The sequence below is a fragment of the Physcomitrium patens genome, chromosome 25, assembly GCF_059467195.1.
Source record: "Physcomitrium patens ecotype Gransden chromosome 25, ASM5946719v1, whole genome shotgun sequence".
NCBI lineage: Eukaryota > Viridiplantae > Streptophyta > Bryopsida > Funariales > Funariaceae > Physcomitrium > Physcomitrium patens.
Window position 1 is genome coordinate 11194245 of NC_143434.1, and position 13359 is coordinate 11207603.

The 13359-nt window shown below is 38.5% G+C and overlaps 1 protein-coding gene across 7 annotated transcripts; it reads left to right on the forward strand.

Moving 5' to 3' along the window:
- The first annotated feature begins 1126 nt into the window (after positions 1-1126).
- On the forward strand, positions 1127-5169 carry LOC112277476 (zinc finger A20 and AN1 domain-containing stress-associated protein 6). 7 transcript variants are annotated; one of them, XM_090247499.1, is made up of 3 exons: positions 1127-2041; positions 3326-3403; positions 3977-5169. In XM_090247499.1, exon 3 carries the CDS (start codon positions 4172-4174, stop codon positions 4721-4723), a length of 552 nt encoding a protein of 183 aa, XP_090103625.1. In that variant the 5' UTR covers positions 1127-2041; positions 3326-3403; positions 3977-4171; the 3' UTR covers positions 4724-5169. The 7 variants fall into 7 exon arrangements, with proteins under 7 accessions (XP_090103625.1, XP_090103626.1, XP_090103628.1 ...); XM_090247500.1 differs by having other exon boundaries at positions 3334-3403; XM_090247502.1 differs by lacking the exon at positions 1127-2041 and adding an exon at positions 2116-3198.
- The last annotated feature ends 8190 nt before the right edge of the window (positions 5170-13359 follow it).

Consider the following 13359-nt stretch of genomic DNA (forward strand, 5'->3'; position numbering starts at 1 on the left):
CTTAGATTCTCAAGATAGACCGGTCTTATTTCAATGTATCTTCTATCTTTGATATAAAATATTCCTAACTAATTAAACCAAATAAAGATAGATAAAAAATTAATCTATAAAAAATATGCAATTTGGAATGCATTAAAAAAATAAAATAAAAGACTATATTTTGAATCAAGTATGGATAATTTGAATATAATGTCATATTTTTTAGATTTTCAAATGTATCAATTGCTTTTAAACATTTAATGAATGATATTTTTTGAATTTTTTTGAATTCTTTTATTATCTCTTATTTAAATAATATTTTAATTTATTATAAGAATAATAAATAATATGAGCTTCATATTTGTCTTGTATTACAAAAAATTAGAGATGCAAGATTATATGCTAAGATAGAAAAGTAAATATTTTTCACAATTTAAGTTGACTTTTTAAGATATCTCATTTTGAATGATGGCTTTATTGTAGATTTTAAGAAAGTTAAGACTATCATAGATTGAAAGGTTTCAAGAATAATAAAAAATATCCAATGTTAAATGATCAAATAGGAATTATGTATATGTATATATATATATATATATATATATATAAAGCTTAATGGAAATGATCAAATAAGATATATATATATATATATATATATATATATATATATATATCGTAATAAGATATATATATATATATATATATATCGTAATAAGATATATATATATATATATATATATATATATCGTAATAGAAATGATCAAATAGGATATATATATATATATTTCGTAATAGAAATGATCAAATAAGATATATATATATATATATATATATATATATATCGTAATAGAAATGATCAAATAGGATATATATCTATATCTGGATGGTCTTAATGGAAATGATCAAATAAATATATATATATATATATATATATATATAGATATAAAGATTGTTAAAACAACCACTAGAAACTCATGTCCTTAGCCACCTTGATCTTTGGCACTACTATCAATCTTTTTCCTTGTCCATTCATGTTCCCTTCTATCTTTTTCTTCTATGTGAGTTGTTTTACATAATAGATGAATAGTTCACTATTTATCACATTTAGTTTAACCTGCTATGACTATATACATTGCAAAATATAGCTATATTGTAAGTATGAATTTTAAAAAGGCAACTCAAATTCTGTAAAATTTCAGAATCTCAACAATCCAGTCGTGTATCAGTTCCTATCTTTAAAAGACAAAAGCATTCAAATTAAACTTCCACCAACTCCACACAACACACCACCCTTCACTAAATAGACAAATCCTTGCAATTTGAAAATTTATAACAAAAACAACCAAATAACTATCAGAAGTAATAAAACGGAGTCAAATTTACAATGAACAGAACTGAATCTTTCGCAACTTCACTCTCCATATTTCCATTGTGTCTAGTCTCGACACTCTGAGAAAATCAGACCCAAGTACTCATCCATAAAAAACACTTCACAAAGCCACCTCCCCTCAGTAACATTAAGATAACCTGCCAGACCCAGAGACGACCCCGACGGTGAGATGCCAGTGGGCTCCGACAAGGTACCCCAGTGGGGGATGGTGGGAGCGGGCGGGTGGGGTTTGCAGGGGAGGGCCAGCAGCCTTGAGAGAGAGGCTTCGCAACTCTTGCGTGCATTTCTATGCTGGCTTCACGTGGACGCAGGGCTCGTCCAGCAATTGCAGCAGCACAGCAGACAGACCTCGCGACGCAGCATCCGTGTGGTGGTGTGCTGCGCTGATCGCATCACCACCACTCCACCATCTCCGCACCACGCATCCCCCCCCCCCCCCCCCCCCCTTGGACCACCTCCTCCCTCCCACCACTGTCCACGCAGGCTCTGGAATTTAGACGCAGCGTTGCGAGTCGGGGCGGGGCATGGGCGACGAGTTTGGGTTGGTGGCGGAATTGCGTGTACCAATTGTGGTTCTGTGGGGTGCTTTGGCGTGATCCGCGGCGGTTGGCGTCGACGGAAGAGGTGCGAGCGTTAGGCGATGGTTGTCATGACGCGCTCGATCGGGTTGTGGTGGTGAGTGACCGTGGTCGTTTGGTTGCCTCTCTTTTGTTTTTTGTTTTGTTTTGTTTTGTTTTTTGTTTGTTTTTTTTTTTTTTTTTTTTTTTTTTTTTTTTTTTTGGCTTTCTCTCACCCGCCACCCTCTACTTCCCGCGGTATCGATCTGTTCCAATGCCCCTTGGTCGGTTCCATGTACGAGACGATGCGCGGAAGGAGGCCGTGCGGTCGCGTGGTGGTGGAACATTTCCATGATGAGGGAAGGGTGGAACTTGCGGAGTCGTTGGGCGTGCGATTGGGCTGTTCGTGGGCGTTTCGGTTTGCTGCATTGGTGCGGTGGTGGAGGACGGCGATGGTTGGTGTGATGCGATGGCAGTCGCGTGTGCAATTGGCCGGTTTCGGGAAGGAGAGGAAGGGTGGTGAATCGGTGTCGGGGAGCGTGTGATGCGACGGCGATAGAACGGAGGCTGAGGGCAGTCGGCCCGCAGGACGAGCGTGCTGGATGGATTTTGTGTGCGAGCTTGGCGCGTGACTGGTCGATGGTAGCTGGTGTGTGAGGTGTAGGACACGGCGATCGGGGCGCACGCGGTGGGGAATTGGTGGAGATGCCATGGATGGTTGAGAGGAGAGGCACAACCGTCCGGGGAGAGGATAGGAGGGGGCATGAGAGATGCAGGGTTGGTGGAATGGATGATGAGAGAATGCCAGAGGTGGGCATGGTGCCGGTTTGCGGGTTGAAGTTAGGGTTGGGTGCGGAGCGGATTGGTGTGGGATGTAGAGCTTGCGTGCCGATGTGGGTGGAGAATCCGAGCTACCGATGATCGTCCAGCAGGGGAGATGGAGTTTGAGTGGCTCGTCACCTTTAGGCTGATCAGCGGAGACGTTTCGAGGTTTGCGGGAGCGTAGGCGCACGAGCTACGTGTGGCGTGTGAAACGAGCTGCGGTAGCACTTGGTTGTGATGGTCCAGGACATTTTGTGTGCGTCGCGGTGGGGATCGCTAGGCTGTCGTGCGCATGTTTTACACCTGGACTGCAATTGCGATCGCAGGCGGGACTTGTGGTGGACGGGGACAGTGGTTGATTTAGGGTTGGACGTATGTGATGATGTGCGCTGGTGATTTGACGCGGCGGACTCGCAGCGCAGTGAGTGGTGTGGATGGGTTGGAGGGGATCGGGTGCGTGATGTCTGGTCGTGGTTTGGAACGCGTGACGAGTGGTCCGTTGTGTGTGTGTGTGTGTGTGCGTGCGGTCGCGCGCGAGTGTTGGAGCGGGTTCTAACCTGGGTGGTTGGTTGGAGTGAAGGAATGCAGAAACGTGTGAGAAGGAAGTGATGCGGAGGGCTTCGTAGCGATCGCAATGCGTTGGAGGTGTGAACGCAAGGTGGGTCAGGGTTGAAACGCGTGCACGAACGGAGGGAAGTGAATTGGGTGCAAGAGTTGATGAGATGCATGAGAATGTTGGTGCAACGGGCGATTGGAGTGGTGTTGTGGCGTTGAGGGGTGGTGGCTGTAGCTGGGCGGCATGCGTAGGGTGTGTTTAATGCATGACAGTACGCGGAGGATGTTACGAAGGTGTTGATTTGGCGTGGACGATGTTGGGCGTGGTAGAATGTGGGTGGTGCGTGGGTGCCGTGGTGGTGAGCGACTGCGATCGCTGTTGTGATGATAGTAGTGGAGGTTTTGTGGGGGACGAGTTGAGCGGAGAGTCGGGGATGATGTGAATGGAGGGGTGGGGCAGTGACAGTCGGAGGGGTGGAGTACGCGAGGACATGGTGGATAGAACGAATGGGTCGGGGGGAGTCGTGTGCAGATGTGTGGGTTGGGTATGTGCGTGGTGTGATTGGCGTGTTTCGGCACACAGGGTTGGGTGTGATGTGAACGCTTGCGGTGAGTGGGGAGCTGGGCGACATGATGATGGAGAGCACAGTCTGATTGAGTGCGTTGTTGATCGCAGGGAAGGCCATGACTCGGAGGGCGGAATGCAGGATGGGGCGTATGGCAGTCGGCATGTGAGCAGGACGATGTGGTGGAGCGGACGTGGAGGCGGCGAGGACTGATGGTTAGGACTGCGGCATAGCAGTGCGCACGATCGGATTGGAGGTAGTTGTGGCGGAGTGGCGTGGGAGGGTTGGTGGGGTTCATATCGACCATGGCTCAGGACAATTGGAAGCAGGAAAAAGAGGAGACGAACTGCCAAGCCCCGGACGCACCAATAATGTGCACGAACAACTGTGGGTTTTTCGGGAGCGCCGTGACGCTGGGAATGTGTTCGAAGTGCTACAGGGACTTCGTGCTGACACAAGCGAAGAGCTCTTCCGGCAAGGGCGGTGAGAAAGGCGACACGTCGTGCGCAGCTCAGAAGGTAGCGGTGGGACAAAGAGGGGTGGAGAGGACGCAGGGCGAGAGCGTGTACTTGGGAGGTCACGTAGGTGGTGGGCAAACGGAAGGAGGAGGGACGTCGTCGGGAGGTGGGGCATCCGCGTCAGGTGGGGACGCGTGCAGGCCACAGGCACACCGGTGCTTTTCGTGCAAGAAGCGGGTAGGGCTGACGGGTTTCAAGTGCCGATGCGGGAACACGTTCTGCTCGTTGCATCGATACTCGGACAAACACAGCTGCACGTTCGATTACAAGACGGCGGGACGAGACGCGATAGCGAAGGCGAACCCCGTGGTGAAAGCCGACAAGGTGGACAAGATCTGATGGGTGGAGGGCGAGAAAGGAGGACGATGGTAGTGAATTTGCTAGGGCGAGCCGTGGAGCGGGTAGGGCGAGGGAGTATACCTGTGGGTGTCATGGAGATGGAGCAGGTGCAGGGGGTAGGAGAGTAGCTATAGGTGGCACGAACGTCCGATCCGGCTCAGAGCACGAGCAAGAGTGGTAGGGTGTGATGCTTACGTAGGATAAGGTAGAAGTTTTGGTGGGCTTGTACAACATGAGCACCGGGTGTGCTGTGGCTGTGTTCCTTCGGGTGACGCGAGATATGTAGCACGGGTGGTCGGGTCTGGGAAGGATGACTTGCAAGGTGTTGACGTGCAGGGGGAGGAGGAAGTAGAAGAATGTATCCTGGTATGTGGCGGCATGATGTGGACGTCCGTGTGTTGTATATATATATATGCAGTGAAAAGGTGCTGCAGATTTCAGCGTTCTGTGTTTGTTTGTGTACGCGTTGGATGTGCTTTTCGTTACATTGATTAAAAATTTGGTCCGATGGAGGTGCTGCAACGGATGGGTGTAAGCAGTGGGGACTACCGCGTCGTCAGTCGAGCTGCATTGGTGTTGTGCGAGTGGATGAGCAGATTTGGTATGGATGGCTGGTGTGGTGGTGCTGGACGGTTTGATTTTAAGGTCAAGTTGTAGTCCTCTTGTGTTGTTGGTCTGGTGTTGTATTGGCCTTTTGTATTAATACCAGGTTTTTTGTAGTTTTGTGTTTTTTGTGTTTGTGTTAGTGTGTGTGTGTGTGTGTGTGTGTGTGTGGAATTTTTAAACGTCTGAGTTCTCTTGGGTGGCGCAATGCGAATGAGTGAACGGAATGTGTTTTGCTTGTTGTGTCGTGTGTTTGTCTTGTGGGTAGGTGTGAGCAGATGACCTAACTCTTTGTGGCAACTAATTTAAGCATCATTATTTGCTTTGGAGTTGGCTTTTGATGAGTTTACATTTTTATGCGTGCGATACTAAAGTTTGGGTGTGATGGGTTGGTAGTTGAGGTTTGGTTGTACACAGTGGATTTGAAATTGCTCATTTAATTGTATTTGTAAGTTCGTTCTCGGGAACTGAGGGCAACTCCCAGTGAATACTTTACGTGTTTTTGTACCTGCTCGGCAGTGGACAAGCCTGGGAAAATTTTATCTCAATTGGATTTGAAAGCCGTCACCAATTGCTTTCATGGAGTTTTGCCCCGGCGGTGGAGTTCATTAGACTCACGTTCAGAAAAGTTCAAGCCCAATTATTAAGTCTTAGTATATGTCATAAAAAAATCCTTCGTGTATGGATATACCATTTGTTATATTTTTGGAAAATACGCTGTTTTTTTTAATTTTTTCTATAATATCAATTTAAAATATTTTCACACTTCTTGGGCATGAATGGTGTTGCGTGTCAAAGAACAAATTGTGGATTAATAATCAGACAAATATCTGTAGAAATTTTACAAATTATCATTATGAAAAGTACTTTATGACGTGACGTGACATCTTGTGCATAATTGATAAATTTTGTAGAATTTTATGGTATTTTCGACTTTCTCTTTCAATAGCTTTGAACTCTATTTAACATACACAACAAATACATACATCCCATTGTTTTAGGAAAACAATCCTTAGATATGTAACCACTCAAAATGTAAACCAATTTTATTAATTTGAAGCGAAAAAAACATTATAAACATAATCATTCATTTACACATCATCTCAATTACTGTAATATATTGTTATGCAACTTTAAAATTTTGAATTTGATGTAATGACACAAATCAGCATAATGAAGCGTTTTTATCTTTCATTATTCCTAATTACTCATCATGAATAAATAAAGAATGTTGCAACATATTCTAATCAAACTTTATCAATTTTGTTTCTGTACATAGATTTACGTCATTAATACGTCCATCCACGAATGCATAATTATGCAACCAAAAATGAAAATTCTGTAGTGTGAAAATTTCAACATAAATTGGAATTTAAATATAAAAAAGAATATATAAATTCTGTATATATATATATATATATACATATATAGAAATTTCACACTCAGGAGAATTAACATATTCCCTTTCTAAATAATTGGAATTTAAATATATATATAAATATAAATATAAATATATCGAATAAGTGGTTTAAAATGAATCTTGCAAGAATGATATTTGTGTGGAATCTGAGGTCAACCCACAGACTGGGTGAACATGAGCGCTGTGCCCTGCTGATGTGGCAAAAGGAAGTAATGGGAACGTGTAGGGAACAAGGGAACATAATGGGAACGGTGAGCAGATTTACGGCCCCGCTGGTGAGCACGTACAGCAGTACTTGTTCCCAATCATGGATCTTAACGATGCAGGAGTGACAGGTGGTAAGCAACATGCACACCCTCCTCCTCCTCATTATTGCCATGGAAGGGAAGGGGGGGGGGAGGGGGAGGGTGGGCCAATAAAGTAAACTTCACCTTTACTCCTCCACTTTGACTTTTTCATATGTTTCACATCCAGAGTGTGAAAATTTTCATTCACAAGAATGTCTCCATGTTGAATTTTCAATATATGCAAAATTTGTAAAACAAGGTGCACAATAAATAAAGACGTAGAAAGATGTTTGTTTGAGGGGATAATTTTGTGGTGTCAAACTGCATGGTTCCTATTGGGGATGGACATTGTTGTTTTCTAATGGGATGTTGTCTTCAATTAACATTAAACTTCAAGCTTTAAGTTTCTTCTTGATCAAATAATAGTTTGTAATATGGTTTTGACTTATTAGAGTGTACACATAACTTGCTTGATTGCCCTCTTCATTGTTCTTTGTATTTAAATAAATTAAACAATGTTGTTTCAATTTGCATTGGATCATCCTGATTTTGTATGAAACTACTTCTAATGCTAGATGTAATTTGGTGTAGTCATTAGATGAACACAATTCCATCTAAACTACTTCTTTTCTTATATTTGAATAGTTAATTGTTACATAAAACCATATGTGCAATGAATCTAAAAGTAGAATAATAAATAAATTATATATTTATATAGAGAACATTATATGATGTGGTCACTCATTTAAATTTGCTATATATATATATGTACACATATATATACATATTTTTTATAAAATATACTAGAATATAAAAATATATATATATATACATTTTTAATTAATATAATTTAATAATAATAAAATAAACATTTATAAATATTTTTTGTAGCTTTTATTAGAAGCTGATAAAAAATTAGACAATAAAATTCTAATATTGTTTGTAGTTTAAATAGAGACATCTAATGTAATTGCTAGACATGGAATTAATTTAATTGAATTATTTTTTAGTCTTTTTTTTTTTTTTTGCTAGGTTTTAATGTTTAATTAAAAAAAACTGAAGACTATATTATGTATTTCTTTCTCTAATTATTGAATGTGATTTTAATATATATATATATATATATATATAAAAGAGGTCTTGATACATTTAAGATTTCTTTATTTCTTTATTTTTTAAAAACAAAATGGTATAAAAATTTTAAATATACAAATTGGATATATATCACAAGAGAATAGAATATTAAGAGCCAGTACAAAAACAAAGAAGAATTGTAGTTTTAGATTATAAAAAAGTGAAAGAAAATCCATAAAGCTCAACTTATATTTATAAAATCATATTCACTAGAAATGCACAAAATAAAGAGTAGAAATTTAACCAACAAATATCTAGATTAATAATAGTTTAACGATTCTATAATAATATAATAATCAAATAATACATATGATCAGTTATCTGTAAATGTTTATCTTTAAAATTTTATATTCTTAAAAAACATAAAATAAAATAATGACCTTGTAGTAAAATATATATATATATATATATATATATATATATATTACAAATTCATAAAATTTTATTTTTTAAATTAAGATTTTTATTATTAAAATTTTTAACTCCAAAAAAAAATTAAGATATTTAAGTTGTACTAATAGAACCTAAATTTAATCTAAATTGATTTGTTTTAGTTTTTAATATGTCCAGAATTTGAAAGTTTAGTAACCTGAATTTAACTAGTTAAGTGTAGAAATAAACTATTAAGATTAAAATGTAACAACAATTGTAACATATATCATGTTAAGATACTGCAGTACTATAAATCACAAATAAGACATTCTCCTAAAATCTAAAATAAAATTACTTTACATAAATAAGAATATATTATTTTATGTGTATAATTTATTATTATTTTATATTTATAATTTTAGGATAAATTATACTTTGAAAATGCATAATATACTTCTTGGAGTTGAATATGAATTACCTCTAGAACCCAATCATGTGATTCATTGCTATCAAATTACAACAAGTAATACCAAAATCATCAAGTATTGAATTTTATCAAGAAATTTCTGTGATAGAATTCTGTTATTGTGATTTTTTAATAATCTATATTTAAAAAATTGATGTTCAATTGCAACCTCAGCATTTTCATTGCATTACTTTAAAGTAATAAGAAAAAAATTCTTAAGTTTTTTCTTTTGTAAATCAGTTATCCTATAGTTTTTTTATATTTTTGATTGAGACAATTCTTTAACAAGAACATTTATGCAAAGATCTGTCAAAACCATGTTCATTATTCTCTGTTGCAAGCAAAAGCTTCATTTTTTTATTGTATTTTATTTAAAGAAAAATTATATGTCATACTGTGAGAATGTTGACATTGAAAGCCTTAATAAAGTCATCAATGAAGTTTGATCTTTTTGTTGCTTATTCAAGAAAAATATATACTTGTGTTTATCTCCAAAACCTCAAACAACTTCCTCGTTCTTGAAGACTCAGTTCCATTGAAGCCACATGAAGTCTTTTGGAATATATATACATATATTTGTAGTATTGAATGGCGATTGTTTATGAAAAATAGTAATTGTGAACATCCTAGGAAACCAATTACAAAGTTTCTATTTAAACTCAACTAAGCATCTTCACCTTTTTGAGTTCTAAAAACTAGCTTGCTAAATGTATCATCTGTAACACTTTGACTTCCATAGAGTCCCAATGTCATGCACAGACTGAAAAGTGTTATCTCTTAAATTAACTTAGTTGGTGCTCTTCTTTAAATCAATGTGTACACTATGTCAACAACCATACAGTGTTGAAGGAAAAAGGTGTCAGTTTGCCCAAGTTTGGCACTCAAACAGACATATATTATAGCAACAATGGTATTTATTAATTTTGTTTATTTTGTTTGTCTGTATGTGTGTAGGATGAGCACAATGAATATAGAAACTGAGCATTAATGATGTCAATTGTTGATGATCTGAGTTTGATTCTGAGACTTGTTCAATACAGGAATACTCTTCCTTCTTCACCTTCAGACATCTCAACACATATTAGCATGTTTGACAACTATTAGGTGACAGAAGGTTTATTTTAGACATTTGCCTCTTGACATTTGATAACAATAGCAAAGAATTGAAAGCAATGAAATCCTCATGTGCAAGATTGCAGCCACTTTTTGCACCCAAAACAGCAAGGAGGCCCTTGAAGGAAGTATGAAAGAAATGAGAGAGAGAGAGAGAGGGAGAGAGAGAGAATGTATGTGTAATGTGGGTGGACACTGTACTCAATACATGTTTTTGAAATAACATGTGCACTTCAAAGCAAATATTCAAAATGTTGGTTTGTATTCTTTTTACAATTTTGAAGTAGTGATTCATATAAATAGGGTCAATTTAATACCCTTTGTTTTTATCTGCTTTGTATCCACTTGCATGGAACCCATTCAACCTCTGACATGACGAATAAATGCGCAATATTTAATAGTTTCGTCTGGAGCAGTAATCATAAATGCATCAAAGTTCATGGAATTGAAACATGAATTTTAGTCCTGCTCCCTCCATTTGTTTGAGTGTGTCAGGGGGCACATTTCGCCCCGACTCATGTAGTGAATGTAATTAACTAATTAGTTAGAGGTCTGTAGTGCTTTTAGTTGTAAGCACAATGTGGCGCGAAGTTTGTTTTTCAAAATATGGTTCTCTTTGCAGGGACTATATGGTGATGTATGGAATTAGAACAAAACAAGAATTCATTTCACATAGATTTGTCTAGTGTGTGTGTTTTTTCTTTTCCTTTCTCTTCTTCCTTTCTCACTATCTCCAAAAGCAGTTCTCAATACAGAATTCAGGGTAGTGCAAGTAGGGATGATGTTTATGAACATGGATTCATTTTCACTTCTGAATGGAGGTATACTGGATTTAAAATTATAAACATAAACAATAAGATAAAATATGAAGTTTTTCAGCCAGATATCCTATCTCATAAAAGAACCTCTTTACCATCTGTCTATCCTATCATTGAATCATGTGATTTTATAAAGCATTTGATTTAATGATTACAATACAAAACAACATTGATTTATAAGAGTAAAGTAAACTTTTCAATACATTAAAATCATAAATACAGCGTTTGTACATTATACACCAAAAATAAAATAAAACCAAAATAATCAGCAAGATAAGTTAAGGGAACGCACGACCTGAAGTACGTCCAAATACCCACACATTCTTTTATATATAGAGAGAGGGAGAGAGAGGGACACCGTTGGATGCGACTACCTTCGGGTGTCCCATTTCAATGGTTCATCGGGTGTTCACGACCATGAGGGGCACCTGCAGATTAAAGAGGTGATTCTCGGTCAACAACCTGCATTGCCATTACTCACATACACCTGGTCTGGACAGGGTCACACTGTGGAATCCAATATAAAAAAACTGCCTGGGCACCGTCCATATCTAGACCGACCCATCGATCCATCCATCTTCTGTATACAGACATAAAACACGGAGATCGATGGAGCGAGAGAGCGAAAGAGCGAGAGAACATGAATGGGGTGGGGTGGTGTGTGTGCTCCACTAGCACTAACTTAGTAGCCGTGAGGGATTTACACTATGCCCCCCAACTGGACTCATTGCAGCACACTCATCGACTAGGCCGGTATCTTTCTGTCTGTCTGGCCAGCTGGGCTGGCTCTTCAGTAATGCTCCCAGTGGCGCTGTGATTCTGTGTTGGAGACCATATCCTTCTCGAAACACGGACGATCTATATTCGGCCGCGGTGCCACTGCGGCGAGAAAACAACACCCCAATATTTATATATAGATGCGCATTAACAATATATGTGCACTCAGCCGCAGGCCAGGCGAATGAAGCAGCCAGCCCATGACATTGTGCCGTGCTGTGTATTTCATCCATCTGCCTTGCATGATGAAAGCCAAAAGTCTGAATATGCTTTTTTGAGTTTCAGATTTAATGATTTAATTCCACTAATTCTGATATGGTTTTGTTCAGTTTTGCTAAGTGCAGCATAGTATATAGTGAGATTTTTTATTTTAAAATTGCATGGGAAACTTAATATTGTATGCTGTGTTTTTATTTATTATTTATTTACTTTTACTGACATCAGCCTTTTGTTTGTTTATGAGAATGTACCTTATCTATTCATGTGCATGTATGCCAACAAACATGCAATGACCATCTCGTTAATTTTAGGCTATTGATGAATAAAATTCATGATTATATATATATATATATATATATGTGTGTGTGTGTGTGTGTGTGTTGAGAATTCAGTATTTGTATTTCCTCACAGTTTTGTCATTTTGCATGTGGCTTCCTGCTATATGTCATTTACTTGTGGATGTGTGTATGATGAGTTTTTAACTGTATGTGTGTACATATATTTGTGAGATGGATATATACATGATATAAATTTATTCAATCATTATTATCAGACTTGTATAAAAAGTGCAAAATAATTAATAAATATACCATAATTATTTGGTTACCTAGTAATACATTCCCACAAATAATAATTGTCTGGTTTGTCAAGACTGATTGCAAACCTATGGAGCCACATTTTTTCTGTTTAGAAAATAAATGTCAAGATCCAAAATAATTTAATTCAAATCTATTCCACATTTTTATTTTTTATGTAAATGAAGTGCCAAGCAATTTGATTTAGTTTCAATATTTATGCAAACAAAATAAATGCATTTTGGCCTAAAAAAAACCATCCCTCTATATTTACACACATGGTTTATTTTTTTGCTTATTTGAGGGGTTTGATTAAGTCACAATGTCATTACTTTGGATTGAAATAAACCACAGAAATCAACCAACATTACATTGATAGAATGTAAAGTCTTACCCTATGTAAAGGGTCATGGTTTTGACTTCACCATGTATATTAATAAGGGGCCTTATGACAGGGGCTGGGGCCAAAGTGAGAGTGACGTCATCCCAACTGTATGCGTGTGGGGCTTCTGGAAGGTACCACCAGCTGTACAGATCAGGGCACAAGCAGAAGAACCTCGGACAGCCAGTTGCCGGAATGGTCTAGTGCCCCGGATGCTGTATTCAACAGCCTGTGTCGGAGTTTCATTCGTTATAATAGATGAATGTTTGTCTCCGAGGTTCTTCATCGGAGTCGCTGTCGCCACCTGACAAAGACATTCCCGGGCCCACCTACTTGCGTATGTTCGTCTTTCTGTTCTCTCATTCGTTCGTTCGTTCGTTCGACAAGACGGAGAGGTTTCACAGAGAAGCGAAAGCTTTGATGCTGCGCCACTTGGGAAGCGTGAAACAGGCAGAGGCAGTGGTAGCAGT

Coding starts and splice junctions, on each gene's coding strand:
- LOC112277476 (XM_090247499.1), top strand. CDS start 4,172: ATGGCTCAGGACAATTGGAAGCAGGAAAAAGAGGAGACGAACTGCCAA.